The sequence below is a fragment of the Arachis ipaensis genome, chromosome B2, assembly GCF_059453495.1.
Source record: "Arachis ipaensis isolate K30076 ecotype BB chromosome B2, ASM5945349v1, whole genome shotgun sequence".
NCBI lineage: Eukaryota > Viridiplantae > Streptophyta > Magnoliopsida > Fabales > Fabaceae > Arachis > Arachis ipaensis.
Window position 1 is genome coordinate 33,803,001 of NC_142437.1, and position 15,557 is coordinate 33,818,557.

Below are 15,557 nucleotides of genomic sequence, written 5' to 3' on the forward strand. Positions count from 1 at the left end.
GGTTGAGCATAATCATGATTATCATTTTGAACAAAATTACTTGCCATGTCATAGGAGATTTCTTGGGGTGGATTTTGAGTGTTGATAGCTGAGACTTGCATGCCACCCATCTGTTGAGTAAGTAGATTTATCTGCTGAGACATAAGCTTGTTCTGAGCAAGAAGAGCATTAACAGCTTCCACTTCCAACACGCCTCTCTTCTGAGAGGTCTCAGAGTTCACAGGATTCCTGTTAGATGAGTACAGATATTGGTTGCTTGCAACCAATTCAATAAGCTCAATAGTCTCTTCTGGTGTCTTCTTCTTGTGCAGTGAACTGCCTGCAGAAGTGTCTAGGCTCATCTTGGACATCTCACCCAAACCTTCATAAAAGATATCTAGTTGGTTCCATTTGGAGAACATGTCCGGAGGGCATTACCTAGTCAGTAGCTTGTATCTCTCTCAAGCTTCATAAAGTGTTTCACCCTCCTTCTGTCTGAAGGTCTGTACCTCTAACCAAAGCTTACTCAGCTTCTTTGGTGGGAAAAATTTAGTGAGAAACTCTGTAACAACCTTGTCCCAAGTATTCAGACTCTCCTTTAGTTGTGAATCTAGCCATAGCTTTGCTTTATCCCTCAGAGCAAACGGGAAAAGCATGAGTTTGTACACCTCTGGGTTCACTCTATTTGTCCTCACAGTATCACATATCTGCAGAAAATCAGATATAAATTGATTTGGGTCTTCGTGAGGAAGACCATGATACTGGCAATTTTGTTGCACCAAGGTGACCAATTGTGGCTTCAACTCAAAGTTGTTTGCAGTTATAGGAGGCACCACAATGCTCTTTCCATAAAGATCTACAGTAGGAGCAGAATAAGAGCCAAGCACTCTCCTTTGTTGATCATCCCCATTCGGATTTACCACATTGGCATTAGCATTATTATTTGCCATAGTGGATTCTGCAGCCTTGCAAAGTCTTGCTTGTTGTAAACGCCGCCTGAAAGTTCTTTCAGGTTCAGGATCAAAGTCTAAGAGATGTTCTTTAGCTCTATTTCTGCGCATACACAAGCAGAAAACAAAAAAAATTGGGACTCTCTACGTCAGAGTGCAGAGAAGTCCCTGTGAGGTAACATGTGTAAAATAATAAAATAAAAATACTAAATAAATAAATAAAATAAAAAATTTCGAAAATTTAAAAGGAAAAATAAACAGAAAAATTAAAGTAAAATTGACTGCGTAACTGATAAACCCATATTTTATGATGTATTTTGTGCTTAGTTTGAGTGATTTATTCAACTCTTTATCCACTTATTCATGTTAATTGCATGGTTTTACTTTTCCTTCCTTATTATGTGATGTATGTGAAAAACATGTTTCCTATGCTTTTAAATTAATTATTTTAATCACCTTTAATTCCACTCGATGCCGTGATTAGTGTGTTGAGTAGTTTCAGATCTTCTAAGGCAGAAATGACTTAAAGGATGGAAAGAAAACATACAAAAATGGAAGGGAAGTGCAAAATGGAGTCCTTGAAGAAACTGGTATCCACGCGATCGCATGGACGACGCGATCGCGTGCCAAGCGCGAATCAGCAGCGACGCGGCCGCATGACTGACGCGACCGCGTGGCAAGGAAAAGCTCCGAATGACACGACCGCGTGACCCACACGGACGCGTGACAGAGGCCACGCACCAGAAATTGCAGAAGACGTTCATAGCGAATTCTGAAGCCCTTTTTGGCCCAAATCCAAGTCCAGAAGGTATAAACCAGAGGTTATGAAGTGAGGGAATGCATCCATTCAGGGAGAGCTCGCCAATTTCCACTTTCCATGATTTAGATTTAGTTTAGAGAGAGATTTTCTCCTCTCTCTCTTAGGATTAGGATTTAGGACTTCTCTTAGTTTTAGGAGTAACTCTCGATCCAGGTTTAATGTTTCTTTACTTTAGTTGATTATTTACTTTTGCAATTTGATTTATGAATTCTTCTATGTTCCAGATTATTTGAATTAATGTTATTTGAAGTATTCCAGTTTAATATTGCTTTCTCTTATTTATGCTATTATTGCTTTTACTCTGAAGACATCTTTATTCCAGTAGATTTACTTTTCCCCTTTTGGTTTTGGTTAAGAAATCAGTAACTCAGGAGTTATCCAACTCAACAGTATAATTGATAATTGTTATCTTGCCAATTGAATTGAACTTCAATAATCCCAATCTTTTCTTAGGAAATAAATAGGATTCGAAGATCAAACCAATTTGTCCCTTGACCTTCCCTTGCTTTAGTAAAGGTTGACTAAGTGGAATTAAGATTCGACTTTCATTGTTGTTGATAAGAATAACTAAGCCTGGACTTCCAATTTCTCATACCGTGCCAAAAGTTTGCTTTACAGTTATTTATTCATTTTAATTGCCATTTAATTTACTCACCATTAAATTACTTGTTCCTCATTCTTGAAACCCCAATTTGCAATCTCCATAGCCAATAATAAGAACATACTTCCTTGCAGTTCCTTGAGAAGACGACCCGAGATTTGAATACTTCGGTTATCAATTTTTAAGGGGTTTGTTACTTGTGACAACCAAAATGTTTGTAAGAAAGGTTGATTGCTTGGTTTAGTAACTATACTTGCAACGAGTATTTACCATAACTTCTAAACCATCAATCTCTCGCTCTTTCAAAAATGGTGCCGTTGCTGGGGAACTGCTAACGTGTGCCTTATTATTGGTTATTGTACATATTTTTCTTTTACTTGTTTATTTATTTCTGTTTTTCCTTTTTAATTTTATTTGCTACTATGAACTCTCACCCCTTTCGCTTTGAGTTTGGTTCTAACTTTGTTGAAGGAAATAGAAGTTGCAGCAGGAATATGTATCAAGGTCAGACCAATCAAGGATAGATGGAGCCAAGAGGATCTAATCAACCTCCAAGATATCATGGACAACGACCATTCTACAATGCATACCCAACTGATAGATATGGTGGACAATCTTGTAACTACCAACAAGCCCCACCCCGTGCCTATAGACCATCCTCTCAACATAACCTCGAACCACCACACTCACAAGCTTATCTTCACCATTCGCTACCGTATGATCCTTTTCCACCCCAGTTCTAATCCAATCACTCCCAAGCACCACCACTTCCCTATGTTTCATATCCAAATCCATCACCCAGAGAATCAGAGGTTCGCCTCAAGGCAACAGTAAATAAACTTCAAGCAACTATTCGACAACTGGAGCAAGCAGTAATTCAATTAGTTTCTAGATGCGCGAACATTCAAGGACCAACCACAGCCCCATGTGGACAATCTAATGAAGAGCGTAGCATGAAGAAAATATTAGAAACTCCAGTGGACAAGACAGAGCAGGAATTCGTACTCGAACAAGTAGAAGAAGCTGTCATTGTACAAGAAGAAGAGTTGGTTGAAGATTTAGGAGATGTTGAACCTCCATAGGAATCCAGAGCTGAGGAGAACTCCGTCAAGGACCTTACAGTTAATGCTAAGGAGGATATTGCACAATCCCCAAGGCAAGTCGTTTATGAAGAACTAGACGGAATAACCCAGGACACAAATTCCCTTGATAATGATAGTCGCAAGTCAAGCTCTCTTAGTAATGAACTTGCATCCGCAAGTGACTTCTCTGAGATCGAAGAATCTTCGCCAAATGAATACGAAGATGATGCAGAGGTAAATTTCTCTCAACCTCCCATCGATGACTCAAGTGATGAGGAAGACATAGAAGACTTTGGCCAGGACTCAGATGCATTTGAAGAACCTTACAAGGAAGTAGAGGAATTCACAGAAGAACACAAGGGAGTAGAACTCACAGAACCACCAGAAACACCTTCCCCAAGGCCATTACCACCTAATACAAGCTTCAAGTGGGTACAATCCTTAACCTTTAACTTTACTTATTCACTTGAATATGGTTTACTTGAAACAGATGGCCAGCTTAGAGCTCTATGTGGCTTTAAGAGTAAGAGGGAAATGGCTCGTGCTCAGAGCTGGTGCACAAGGTTCAAGAAGGTTCCACGCTTCAACTCGAAGTGCACGGATTGGCATCAAAATCAATCGAATGGATCTCAGAAAATGTTTGTTCACTATGGTGAGAATCTACTTTCTAAATCGCCCGAATGGAAAAATATAGATCAAGACGGAGGCGAATTTAGATCCAAGGCTTGGGATCCTGGAATCTATTCTGACATTCGTCACCCCGGAAGCCTGAAAATCTGTTTGAAGCTGCTCAGAAGCTTTACATGCCTAGTTTGGGACCCCGGAGGCTATTGGCATTCCAAGCACTGGTGGAGATTTCTGGATGAATTTAAACACAAGCCACCATAACAGGAAGCTCTTCAAATGTCCAACTTAAGGACTTTAACTAAAAGTGCTAGGTGGGAGACAAACCACCGTGGTATGATCGTTCCTTTTGCAATTTTAATTTTATTTAGTTTTGTTTGTCTTTTATTTTATTTTATTGAACCTGGAATCATGCACAGCATTCACATCAAGCACTGCATTCTGCATATTGCATTCCGCATTCTGCATATATAAAAAAAAGGTGCGCGACGCGACCGCATGCCCCATGCGATCGCGTCGAATGGCGAACTACACTTCCCACGCGACCGCATCATCCACGCGGCCGCGTGACCTGGAGATCGGCGTAAACATCCAACGTCCAGAAAGTTAGGCTGGAATCGTGCGGCCGTTGTGCGTCTAGCACAAGATGGCCCACACGATCGCATGCCCCATGCGATCGCGTCACATGCACACAACCAATCCCACGCGACCGCATGAGCGACGCGATCGCGTCGCATGGATTGCACAATTCCCAATCGGAGACAGAGAGTTGCGCTGAAACGACGCTGGATTCATGCGTTTAGCACAATTTCCAGCGACGCGATCGCATGCCCCATGCGATCGCGTCATCCCTTCTTTTACCCCCTCCATGCGATCGCGTGCCCCATGCGATCGCGTCAACCCCATTTTCACCCCAACCACGCGACCACGTGGATTCAAAAATATAACCCCCCCAGTCACGCGAAACCCTACATTCGCACAGCCCCTCCCCCCCCAATTCCTCTTCTTCCTCTCTTCTTCCCCAACCCTCAACCACCACCACCCAGCCACCACCGCGCCACCACCCAGATGCCGCCGCCACCCAGACACCGCCGCCATCCGTACCCGCTGCTCCCACCACCACCCGCAACCCCCAACCCTCTCCCCTATTTCCCCCATTACCCTTCCCAAAGTCCCTACCCCCTAACAGCAGCAACCGCCGTGCCCACCGCCGCCAGCCGCCGCGCCGGACGTCATCGCCACCACCCTAGCCACCTCTGTACCCCAACCTCCTTCTTTCGCCTTCCAGGTTCCGCAACACGCAATCCCTTTTATCCGTTCATAGTTTATTCTTATTTTTTCCGTTTTTGTTCATGTTAGGATAGTTAGATATGCATGTTGTAGTGCATTTTAGGTTGTTAGGTAGCCTAGGATGTGGTTAGTGGATTTAGGTATGTTTATTTGCACTGTTCTTGTTTCTGTTTTATCTAATTTGCAAATCTGTTGCTGCTGTGATCTTGTTCATATGCTGTACTTTCCTGCATTTGCTGCTCTTTACATTGAACTTTCATGTTTCTATTCCGTATATGTAATTGCAAGCTTGAATTTGGATTCATATGAACTGCTTGTTTGCTGTTTATTTTCCGGAAAAGTCCTATTTTAGCTGGAATGCTGCCCAAATTTCTGAGAAATATTTCTGTTCATGTCTTGGTTTTGGCATTTTCAACTGTGCTTTCCTATAATTTCACCAAACCAATTCATGAATGCTTAGGCATGCATTCTTATTTTCTTTGATCTCCTGGTTCATAAACTGCAATTTTGATGTTTGATTCCTATTTTTGCTTTCTTTATCTCTATTTGAATCATCATCAAACTGTTTTACTTGTTTAAATATAAGTTACATATAGCTTCTACCTGTGATTACTTGTTACTTGGACTATTTTCATTATGCCTCTTACTTTAACCCAATTTTCACTAACTCACTGATTTTAACTCTAACCAACCTAACCTTTTCAAAACTTCTTTTCTTGCTTTTCTTTCACTTTCTTTTAACATTCTAACCAAGGCATGATGTTAATTTTTCCATTTAACTTGCATTCAATTACATTTTGGATTGTGATTTCTCTTTTCAGACTTTTCACTCACATACAATCCTAAATGCACATTTTACTTAACTCATATTCATTATCCTATTACTCCTTTGCCACTTTGTGTTTTCTTTGATTATTTGCCTATTTGCTTTCCTATTTTTATTATATCCTGGTTTTCTGTTTTTCAGGATGTCAGATTCCCAGAGAATGGGCAAAGGCAAGGCCACTACTGGCAAAAGAAAAAGAGGCGAAGCCTCCGTGTCTATCATCGACCTCATGCATGATGCCTCCTTGCGAAAGAAAGCCTTTACACCGCAGGAGAAGGCCGACCAGCTACTTTCCGCCACTGACCCAGTAAAGTTTACAAACCGATACTGTGAGCTGAAGTATCCGATGTTTGCAAACTCCAGGAACCTATACCTGGAGCGGACTTTGAAGATCCCAGAAGAACTCCAGCAATACACCTCTGATCAGATCAAACAACGAGGCTGGTTCTTTCTGGAGAGACCACTGACTGAGGTTAATGCATCTTGGGTTAGGGAATTCTACTGCAACTACTTCAAAACTTCCCTAGATGTAGTAAACCTCAGAGGGAAGCAGATATTGGTTACTGAGGAGGCAATAGAAGAGGTTCTGAAACTTCTGCCTAAGACTGATCAGACAGATGGCTATCAGAAAGCTGAGGAGGATATGCGCTTCATGAAGTTTGACTGGGATGCAGTCAAGGCCCGGATTGTCCTTGACCCGTCCGTTCCTTGGATCATGGGTCAAAACACCACCATGCTCAAAGGGATCAAGCGGATTTACCTGAACGATGAGGCTCGGCTATGGCATCAGATTTTCAGCAACTACATTATGCCGAGTACTCACGAGACTGAGATACCAGCCGCTATGATCACCCTCCTTTGGTGTGTGATGGAAGGCAAGGACATATACCTGCCACACTTTATCCGGTACTACATGGCCAGGGTCCACGTCCGCGGCACTCTCCCCTTTCCCTATCTGGTTACACAGCTAGGCCGTCGAGCTGACGTGCCATGGGAGGATGCTGATGAAAGGCCACCTACTGCTGAGTGCAAGAAGCTTATCCCGCACAGCAAGAACTTCCTGGCCTTAGGCTACAGACCCCCATTCCTGACTGCCACTGCTGCTGATACAGCTACACCATCTGCCGGTCCATCTTCCTCCACTGCTGCACCATCTACCCCTGCCACCACCACTGCACCTCCACCTGCCACAGAGCCTGTCTATCATCTGGTGTAACGCTTGTTTCGACGAGTTAACCAGATGGAGCGTCGCAACAAGCGACGCTACGAGCACCTAAAGCTGATGATACGATCCGGCGACATCTTCTCCGAGCCTGACACACCTTCTGAGGCATCTGAGGAGGAGGCGGATGCGCCCAAGGCAGAGACCCATCCCCAAGGAGAGGCGAAGCAGGCAGACACCCAGCAGGCAGCACCCCAGCAGATCCAGGTTGTAGATCCTGAGATCCCCATTCAGACAGTCCCTCCTCTCCAGCAGCCGGACATTCAGCCAGCCACCACAGAGACACCAGCTACCATCCCTCCCAGTGATGACACCCCTTCACACCCTGCTTGAGCGAGCATCAGGGACGATGCTTCATTTTAAGTGTGGGGAGGTCGCCATCTCTGGCGTATTATCTTGGTGAACCACTACAGACTCTTTTTCTTTTATTTTGGATATTTTTCTGTATTTTTCTCTTTATTTTTATTTTTATTTTCTGAGTACTTATACATTGCTTTTATGTATTTTTACTCTATTTCTGCATCTTGCACTTTAGTTCATATCTTAGTTATTTAGTTTAGTTTGAAATTCTAACTTATTAGTGGATTAATTAGTATAGTTTACCCTTTTTATCATAAGATAGTTAGTTTAAATTGAAAATATAAAAAGGAAGTAAGCTAGGAACTTGAACATAACAAATTTAAATCCATAAACCTTGTATATATAGCATTACATCATGTAGTTAAGTTAACAACACTTCATCAAGGAGAAACACTAGAACTTTAAAGCCATTCAATATAAGTTTTACATTGAGAATAATGAGAATTTTTAACTAAACCTGCATGACATACATAAGTGATAAATGATTTTTGAGCTAGAGAACACATAGTCTGTGAGTTTTTGAGCTTAATTGTATGGTTACATTCAAACTATAATTTTTATTCTTGTGTGTTCTGCCCTTCTTTTATATTCTGATGTTCTTTACTTTGCTTTAATCTATATGTCCAATTATAGAATATAGAATATAGAATATAGATACATACCAAAAGAATGATTAAGGCCATCATTTGATTTTAGCTCACTTATCCTAAAATAACCTACCTTTTCACATCACCCTTGTTAGTCCCCTTGAGCCTTTAAATCCCTTTTTTTATTCTATTAGCCACACTACTAGCCTTAAGCAGGAAAATAAAATAAAATCCCAAGTTGAATCCTTGGTTAGCTTAAGATAGAAAAATATGAATAGTTTAAATACGGGAAACCTATTGGGAACATGGATGATAAAAACAAGAGGTAGAAAAATTGAAAAGGATAAAAAATAACTCAAAATAAGAAATTTTGGGAAGCATGCTCATGAGAAATCAAAGTGATTAAATTACCATGTGCATTAAAAAAAATGGTTATTTTTCAATATTTAATAAAGGGGATACAAAAGAATTCCCTAAATGCAAAATAAAAGCAATGCACATGGGATAAAAAAAATAAAAATTGAAACATGAGCATGTAACATCCATAAGTGAAAAAAATATGGGAAAATAGGTAAAGAAGTTTTGTTTTACTAAGTATGTATGTTAGGTGAGATCTTAGTCTAATTAAGGATTCACTTATTAGCTCACTTAGCCTTATACATATATCCTTACCTTTACCTTGGCCCCATTACAGCCTTAATTAAAGACCTCATGATTTTTGGTATGACTGTATTCTATAATTGTTGATTGGTTAGATGAAGAACAAAGTTATAGAAAGGAAGAATAAAAAGAGGAATAGAGTGATTAACCCAATAAACACTGAGTGACTAGAGAGTAAACACAAATCCAGTGAGGGTTCAATAGCTCATTAAATATTTATCTCTGTTTGAATTATCTAATTGTCTTGTAAGTTCATAAAATGCTTTTTCTCCCATCTCAACTGTAAAAGTGCTTATTGATTATCTAAGGCTTGGCTATATACATATATGACTCCTTGAGAATGTGAATTAATTTAACTACCTGTAAGCTTTATATATGAGTGAATAAATTAGAATTGCATGATGCATCATTCATTTGGGTAGTTGCATTTAGATTAGATTGCATTGCATGACATTCCATCACTTTAACCTTACTTATTACCTTGGAATTATCATGAGGACATGCTGTTATTTAAGTGTGGGGAGGTTGATAAACCCATATTTTATGATGTATTTTGTGCTTAGTTTGAGTGATTTATTCAACTCTTTACCCACTTATTCATGTTAATTGCATGGTTTTACATTCCCTTCCTTATTATGTGATGTATGTGAAAAACATGTTTCCTATGCTTTTAAATTAATTATTTTAATCACCTTTAATTCCACTCGATGCCGTGATTAGTGTGTTGAGTAGTTTCAGATCTTCTAAGGCAGGAATGACTTAAAGGATGGAAAGAAAACATACAAAAATGGAAGGGAAGTGCAAAATGGAGTCCTTGAAGAAACTGGTATCCACGCGATCGCATAGACGACGCGATCGCGTGCCAAGCGTGAATCAGCAGCGACGCGACCGCATGACTGACGCGACTGCGTGGCAAGGAAAAGCTCTGAATGACGTGACCGCGTGACCCACGCGGACGCGTGACAGAGGCCACGCACCAGAAATTGCAGAAGACGCTCATAGTGAATTCTGAAGCCCTTTTTGGCCCAAATCCAAGTCCAGAAGGCATAGACTAGAGGTTATGAAGTGAGGGAATGCATCCATTCAGGGAGAGCTCGCCAATTTCCACTTTCCATGATTTAGATTTAGTTTAGAGAGAGATTCTCTCCTCTCTCTCTCTTAGGATTAGGATTTAGGACTTCTCTTAGTTTTAGGAGTAACTCTCGATCCAGGTTTAATGTTTCTTTACTTTAGTTGATTATTTACTTTTGCAATTTGATTTATGAATTTTTCTGTGTTCCAGATTATTTGAATTAATGTTATTTGAGGTATTCCAGTTTAATATTGCTTTCTCTCATTTATGCTATTATTGCTTTACTCTGAAGACATCTTTATTCCAGTAGATTTACTTTTTCCCTTTTAGTTTTGGTTAAGAAATCAGTAACTCAAGAGTTATCCAACTCAACAGCATAATTGATAATTGTTATCTTGCCAATTGAATTGAACTTCAATAATCCCAATCTTTTCTTAGGAAATAAATAGGATTCGAAGATCAAACTAATTTGTCCCTTGACATTCCCTTACTTTAGTAAAGGTTGACTAAGTGGAATTAAGATTCGACTTTCATTGTTGTTGATAAGAATAACTAAGCCTGGACTTCCAATTTCTCATACCGTGCCAAAAGTTTGCTTTATAGTTATTTATTCATTTTAATTGCCATTTAATTTACTCACCATTAAATTACTTGTTCCTCATTCTTGAAACTCCAATTTGCAATCTCCATAGCCAATAATAAGAACATACTTCCTTGCAGTTCCTTGAGAAGACGACCCGAGGTTTGAATACTTCGGTTATCAATTTTTAAGGGGTTTGTTACTTGTGACAACCAAAACGTTTGTAAGAAAGGTTGATTGCTTGGTTTAGTAACTATACTTACAACGAGTATTTACCATAACTTCTAAACCATCAATCTCCCGCTCTTTCAGTAACACTAAACTTAAATTCAGAAATTAAAAGAATAAATTTTTAGTGCTATTTTATTTATTTAAATATATATTTTTTTATTTTTTTTATTTTTTTTTTTAATTAAAGACCAAAAATAAAACAAAATTAATAGAATATATATAAAAAAATAAATAAAAAAGTAATGGAAGGAAACGGAAACAAAAAACGAAAATAAAATGAAAATAAAATAAAAATGGAATAAAATAATAAAATAAAAACGGACTAAAAAAATATAACGAAACAGGGGGAAACGAAAAAAAAAAGAAAACAACGGAAATTTTAAATTTTATAAATTTTTTTTTGAAAGAAAAATAATAAAATAATATTTAAATAAAATTAAAATTAAAACGCCTAATCTAAAAAATCAAACAACTAAAAGTTGTTAATCACAGTCAATTCCCTGGCAACGGCGCCAAAAATTTGGTGCGGTATTTGTAACTCACTAACTTACCGGCAAGTGTATCGGGTTGTACCAAGTAATACCTTACGTGAGTAAGGGTCGATCCCATGAGGATTGATGGATTAAGCAACAATACGTTTGATAGGATTAGTTAGAAAAACAGAAAATAGTGTTTGGAAGTTCAAAAGCATTAAACAGTAAATTTAGAATATTAAAGATAGGCAGATAAATAAGTTGGGAATAAAATATTGAGGAGGTAGTTAAGGTTTCAGAGTTATCTATTTTCTGGATTGACTTTTCTTATTAACTATTTTAATCATGCAAGATTTAATTCATGACAAACTATTTGTGACTAGACCCTAATTTCTTAGACCTTCCTAGTCTCCTCTAAAATTCACCAACTGCCAATTCCTTGGTCAATTAATTTCAATTAGAGGGTGATGATCAAATTCCAGTTTATATGCCACAAAAATCTCAATTGTCCAAAAATAAAGGGATTATATGTCACGTATCCCGTTAAATACAAACAATTAGAAATTCAGGATAATATGTTTTCAAGTTATTGTTCAAGTAAAGAGCTTTTCCAAGTTATACAAGAACTCAAATAGAACATGGGTGATACTTCTGTTCCACCCAAATTCATAAAATAAAGAACGAAAACAATTATTGAAATATAAATCAAAACATGAATTAAAATAGAAAAATAATATTATCGATCCATACAATAGACAGAGCTCATAACCTTAATAATGGAGAATTAGTTGCTCATGGAATATGAAATGTAAATTTGTATGGAATAATGTTGTGGAATGTTGTGCTGGAACCACCCTGTTAAGATCCCTTTTATAACTAATCCTAATAATTTTAAAAATCAAATTTCTAAAAATTAAAATTAAAATAATATCTTTTCCTAAAATAAGATTTGAATTTAAATTAGAATTAATTAACAAGTCTTCAGCTGATGGGTGGGGACCACTTGATTTGTCCATTCTGCAGCTTTTAATCTGTGTTTTCTGGGCTAAGAACTGGGTTAAAACAGCTCAGAAATTGCCCCCAGCGTTTTCTGTCAATTCTGCAGATCGCTCATGTGACGCGTCCGCGTCGTCCACGCGTTCGCGTCATTTGTGTAGATTCCAGTCCACGCTTTCGTGTCAGGCACGTGATCGCGTCATTGTGATTTCCTCCATTCCGCGCGGTCGCGTGAGCCATGCATCCGCGTCGATATTCGCTGGTCATCTCATTGGCTTCTTCTCTTTCTCTGCAGAAACTTCATCAAATCCATCCGAATGCTACCTAAATTAAATAAAATTGCACAAAACTCAAAATAGCATCCATAATGGCTAAAATATAATTAATTTTTAATTAAACTCAATAAATTAGATGCAAATTCACTAGGAAAAGATAGGAAAGATGCTCACGCATCAGTAATGCATTGAGATCTATTTAGTTATTATAATCGAACTTGACTTTTATGTCTTAAAGAAAAGTGTAATTCTTTTTAATATATTTTTATATTAGCTAATTGTCTCTCTCTTTTTGGACAGCGATGTATGAAAAGCTTTTCACTTTTGAGGGTGAAATTGGTGGTGGCAGGTTATTTCTTTCTTTGGTCTTGCCAAACCTACTTTATATAATTAGATACAATTTTAGTTGTACTCTGATTTTTTTTGTTACTCACTAGTTATCATTATCTCCATAAAATCTAAATATCCTTTCCTAGAATACTATTTTATTTATTAATCCTCTAATACCTTTTTCCGTCACACTCACTTCCAACCATCTCTATTTCCATGATATGAGAAATAATTGATTTTTCAGTCTCAATGAAGGACTTAAGAACTGATCTAATGCGTGACCAATTACCATGTTTATTTATCTCATTTTGGATGCTATATATGAATTGTAATTTGTAGTTTTTTTTTTTGGCTTTGTAGTTTCTTTTTTGGCTTTCTTTTTTGTAGTTTCCTTTTTGGTTTTCTTGAATCTATCCAGAGAATCTAAGGGCCTTAGCAAAATATTATGAATTTTTACAGCAACAGGATAGCTTATCTTTTGGAGAAGGTAATTAAATTTTCTGCCTTGCCTCTTCTTTAAGCAAACAAAACAAAATAGGTACTGCCTTGCCTCTTCTCACATTGCTATTTATTATTTATTGCTACTTCCACTTTGCACATTGCTAGATGACAATACCAAGCAGAAGCATTCAACAAAAGCAACAATATGTCTGCACCTCTTTCTCCCCCGACAGGTTTGGATTTAAACCAGCCATTACCTTATGTTAGAAATATATAGAACTATTCATAATTTCTACTTATAAGTCTAAATTATAAAAAAAGATGATTTATGAAATCTTCACTTATTATTACCTTATGTTAGAAATGTATTGAAAGGATTTGAGGGGATTCTTGTCTTCCTCAAAGAACACTGCACTGTACAGAGTTTCTTCTATTTAGCTTTTCTTTTAAATTTTGTTTTAAAATAGTCAATGTTATTATTTTTAAAAAACTATCTCAAGAGGCAATATTTATGGAAACAATAAATGAATTTGAAGCTTGGTTCATTTTTTTTTCTTTTTAAGTGTCGGTAACCTTTTACAAACAGGTTATTTTCATCTTGTATTGACTATTGTACTGTGATATTTGAAGATAAGGTTGATAAGCAAAGAGCTTTGCTACCCAGCAAAAAGTAATTTAATATTAAATTTGATGAATGGATGTAATGCAATATTATTCGTTGGGTGTAAATGATGCCATACTACCACTTCATTAGATTTTTCGTACTATTATTTTGCTTTTTATAATAAAAAGCATATTTTTATAAGCAAGAGTAGTTCAAACTTCTGGTATGAACCAAAAGAATAAGTGTTTCTATGAGATAACAATCATGTTTTGTGGTTTCCTCATTTCCTGTAGTATAGGTTCAAATGTGGTATTGATTTTGTAATTTGTCTTTGAATATATCTCATCTGCAGATGAATTCTGGTCTAGTACTAATAGTAGTGAATAAACCATTTTCTTGCGGCTAATTTATCAACGAAGGGCTATTCAGATCTCCTTGCAGAGCATCCTTCGGGGATTTATTTTGGTTGGGCTGGATTATCATCCAGAGGTGTTTTTAAAATGGTCATGAGCATTGGTTGGAATCCATATTTTGACAACAAAGAAAAGACTATAGTAAGTGTTCTGATCATTCATCTGTAGTAAAAGAATTATTTGCCTCATAAGTTTCTTGATGATACCTTTCTATCAACACAGGAGCCTTGGATACTTCACAAGTTTGATGAGGATTTCTATGGGAAAGAACTTTGGCTCATTATAGTTGGTTACATTCGTCCCGAGGTATTAGCTGAATGAGTATTTCTTGTGTTACTTGTGTTGCATATACTTTTTAAGCTTCACTAAAACCTGGCATTGTGTGCATATATATAGGCCAATTTTCCATCCCTTGAAAGCTTAATAGCTAAGATTCATGAAGACGGTGAAATTGCTGAGAAGGCTCTTGAACTTCCCTTGTGCTGGGATGATGATCATGCTTTTATCGAATTAACACTATAATTGAGAATGCGTTATTAATGAATTTTTCCAAAAGAATATCTTAAGTGGTGTTTTCTTCTTTCTTGATATCACTTAAGCAAAGTTTTAATCTTGTGTCATTAAATCATGTATGTTTATGTAGGGGCCTGCTCAAGATGAAGTCATTGTTGAAGGAATTAATATGCTTGTCCAGACACTTTTTGAAACCCGCTTGCCGATAGTGATCGGAGGTTCATATGCATTCATGGTCCCATCATGTCCATCATTCATGATCCATCTCTGACAATGATACAAGACCCTGAATTAGTTAGTGTTATTTTCTTTAAGAATTCTATTTTGTTGTCTGCTCTCAACTTTGTCATAGTTAATGTTCTTAACAGAACCAAAACTTAGTTAGTTGATTGATAGGAAAACTTCCAAGTAATTGCTTTTCCATTTTTTTGTAGAGATTTTTTAGCGCAATGAGAGCAGTCCAAGGTGCACTAATAGTAGCATCAAGCATACAAAAGTAGGCATATAATTGGTTTTGGACTATTTAACAGAGGGTTCCTTGTGGTACATATAACACCAACCCCATTTATTGCATTATTAATAGTGAAATTCACAATTATTTTCTCATCACTAATATGGTTTAGTATAC

The 15,557-nt window shown here is 37.5% G+C and overlaps 1 protein-coding gene across 1 annotated transcript; it reads left to right on the plus strand.

Annotated features, from left to right (window-relative positions):
* The first annotated feature begins 14,503 nt into the window (after nucleotides 1–14,503).
* Nucleotides 14,504–15,200, plus strand: LOC148573529 (bifunctional riboflavin kinase/FMN phosphatase-like). Its single transcript, XM_088503670.1, has 3 exons — nucleotides 14,504–14,557; nucleotides 14,639–14,722; nucleotides 15,060–15,200. The coding sequence occupies exons 1-3, from the start codon at nucleotides 14,504–14,506 to the stop codon at nucleotides 15,198–15,200; spliced, it is 279 nt and encodes a 92-aa protein (XP_088359796.1).
* Nucleotides 15,201–15,557: the final 357 nt, after the last annotated feature.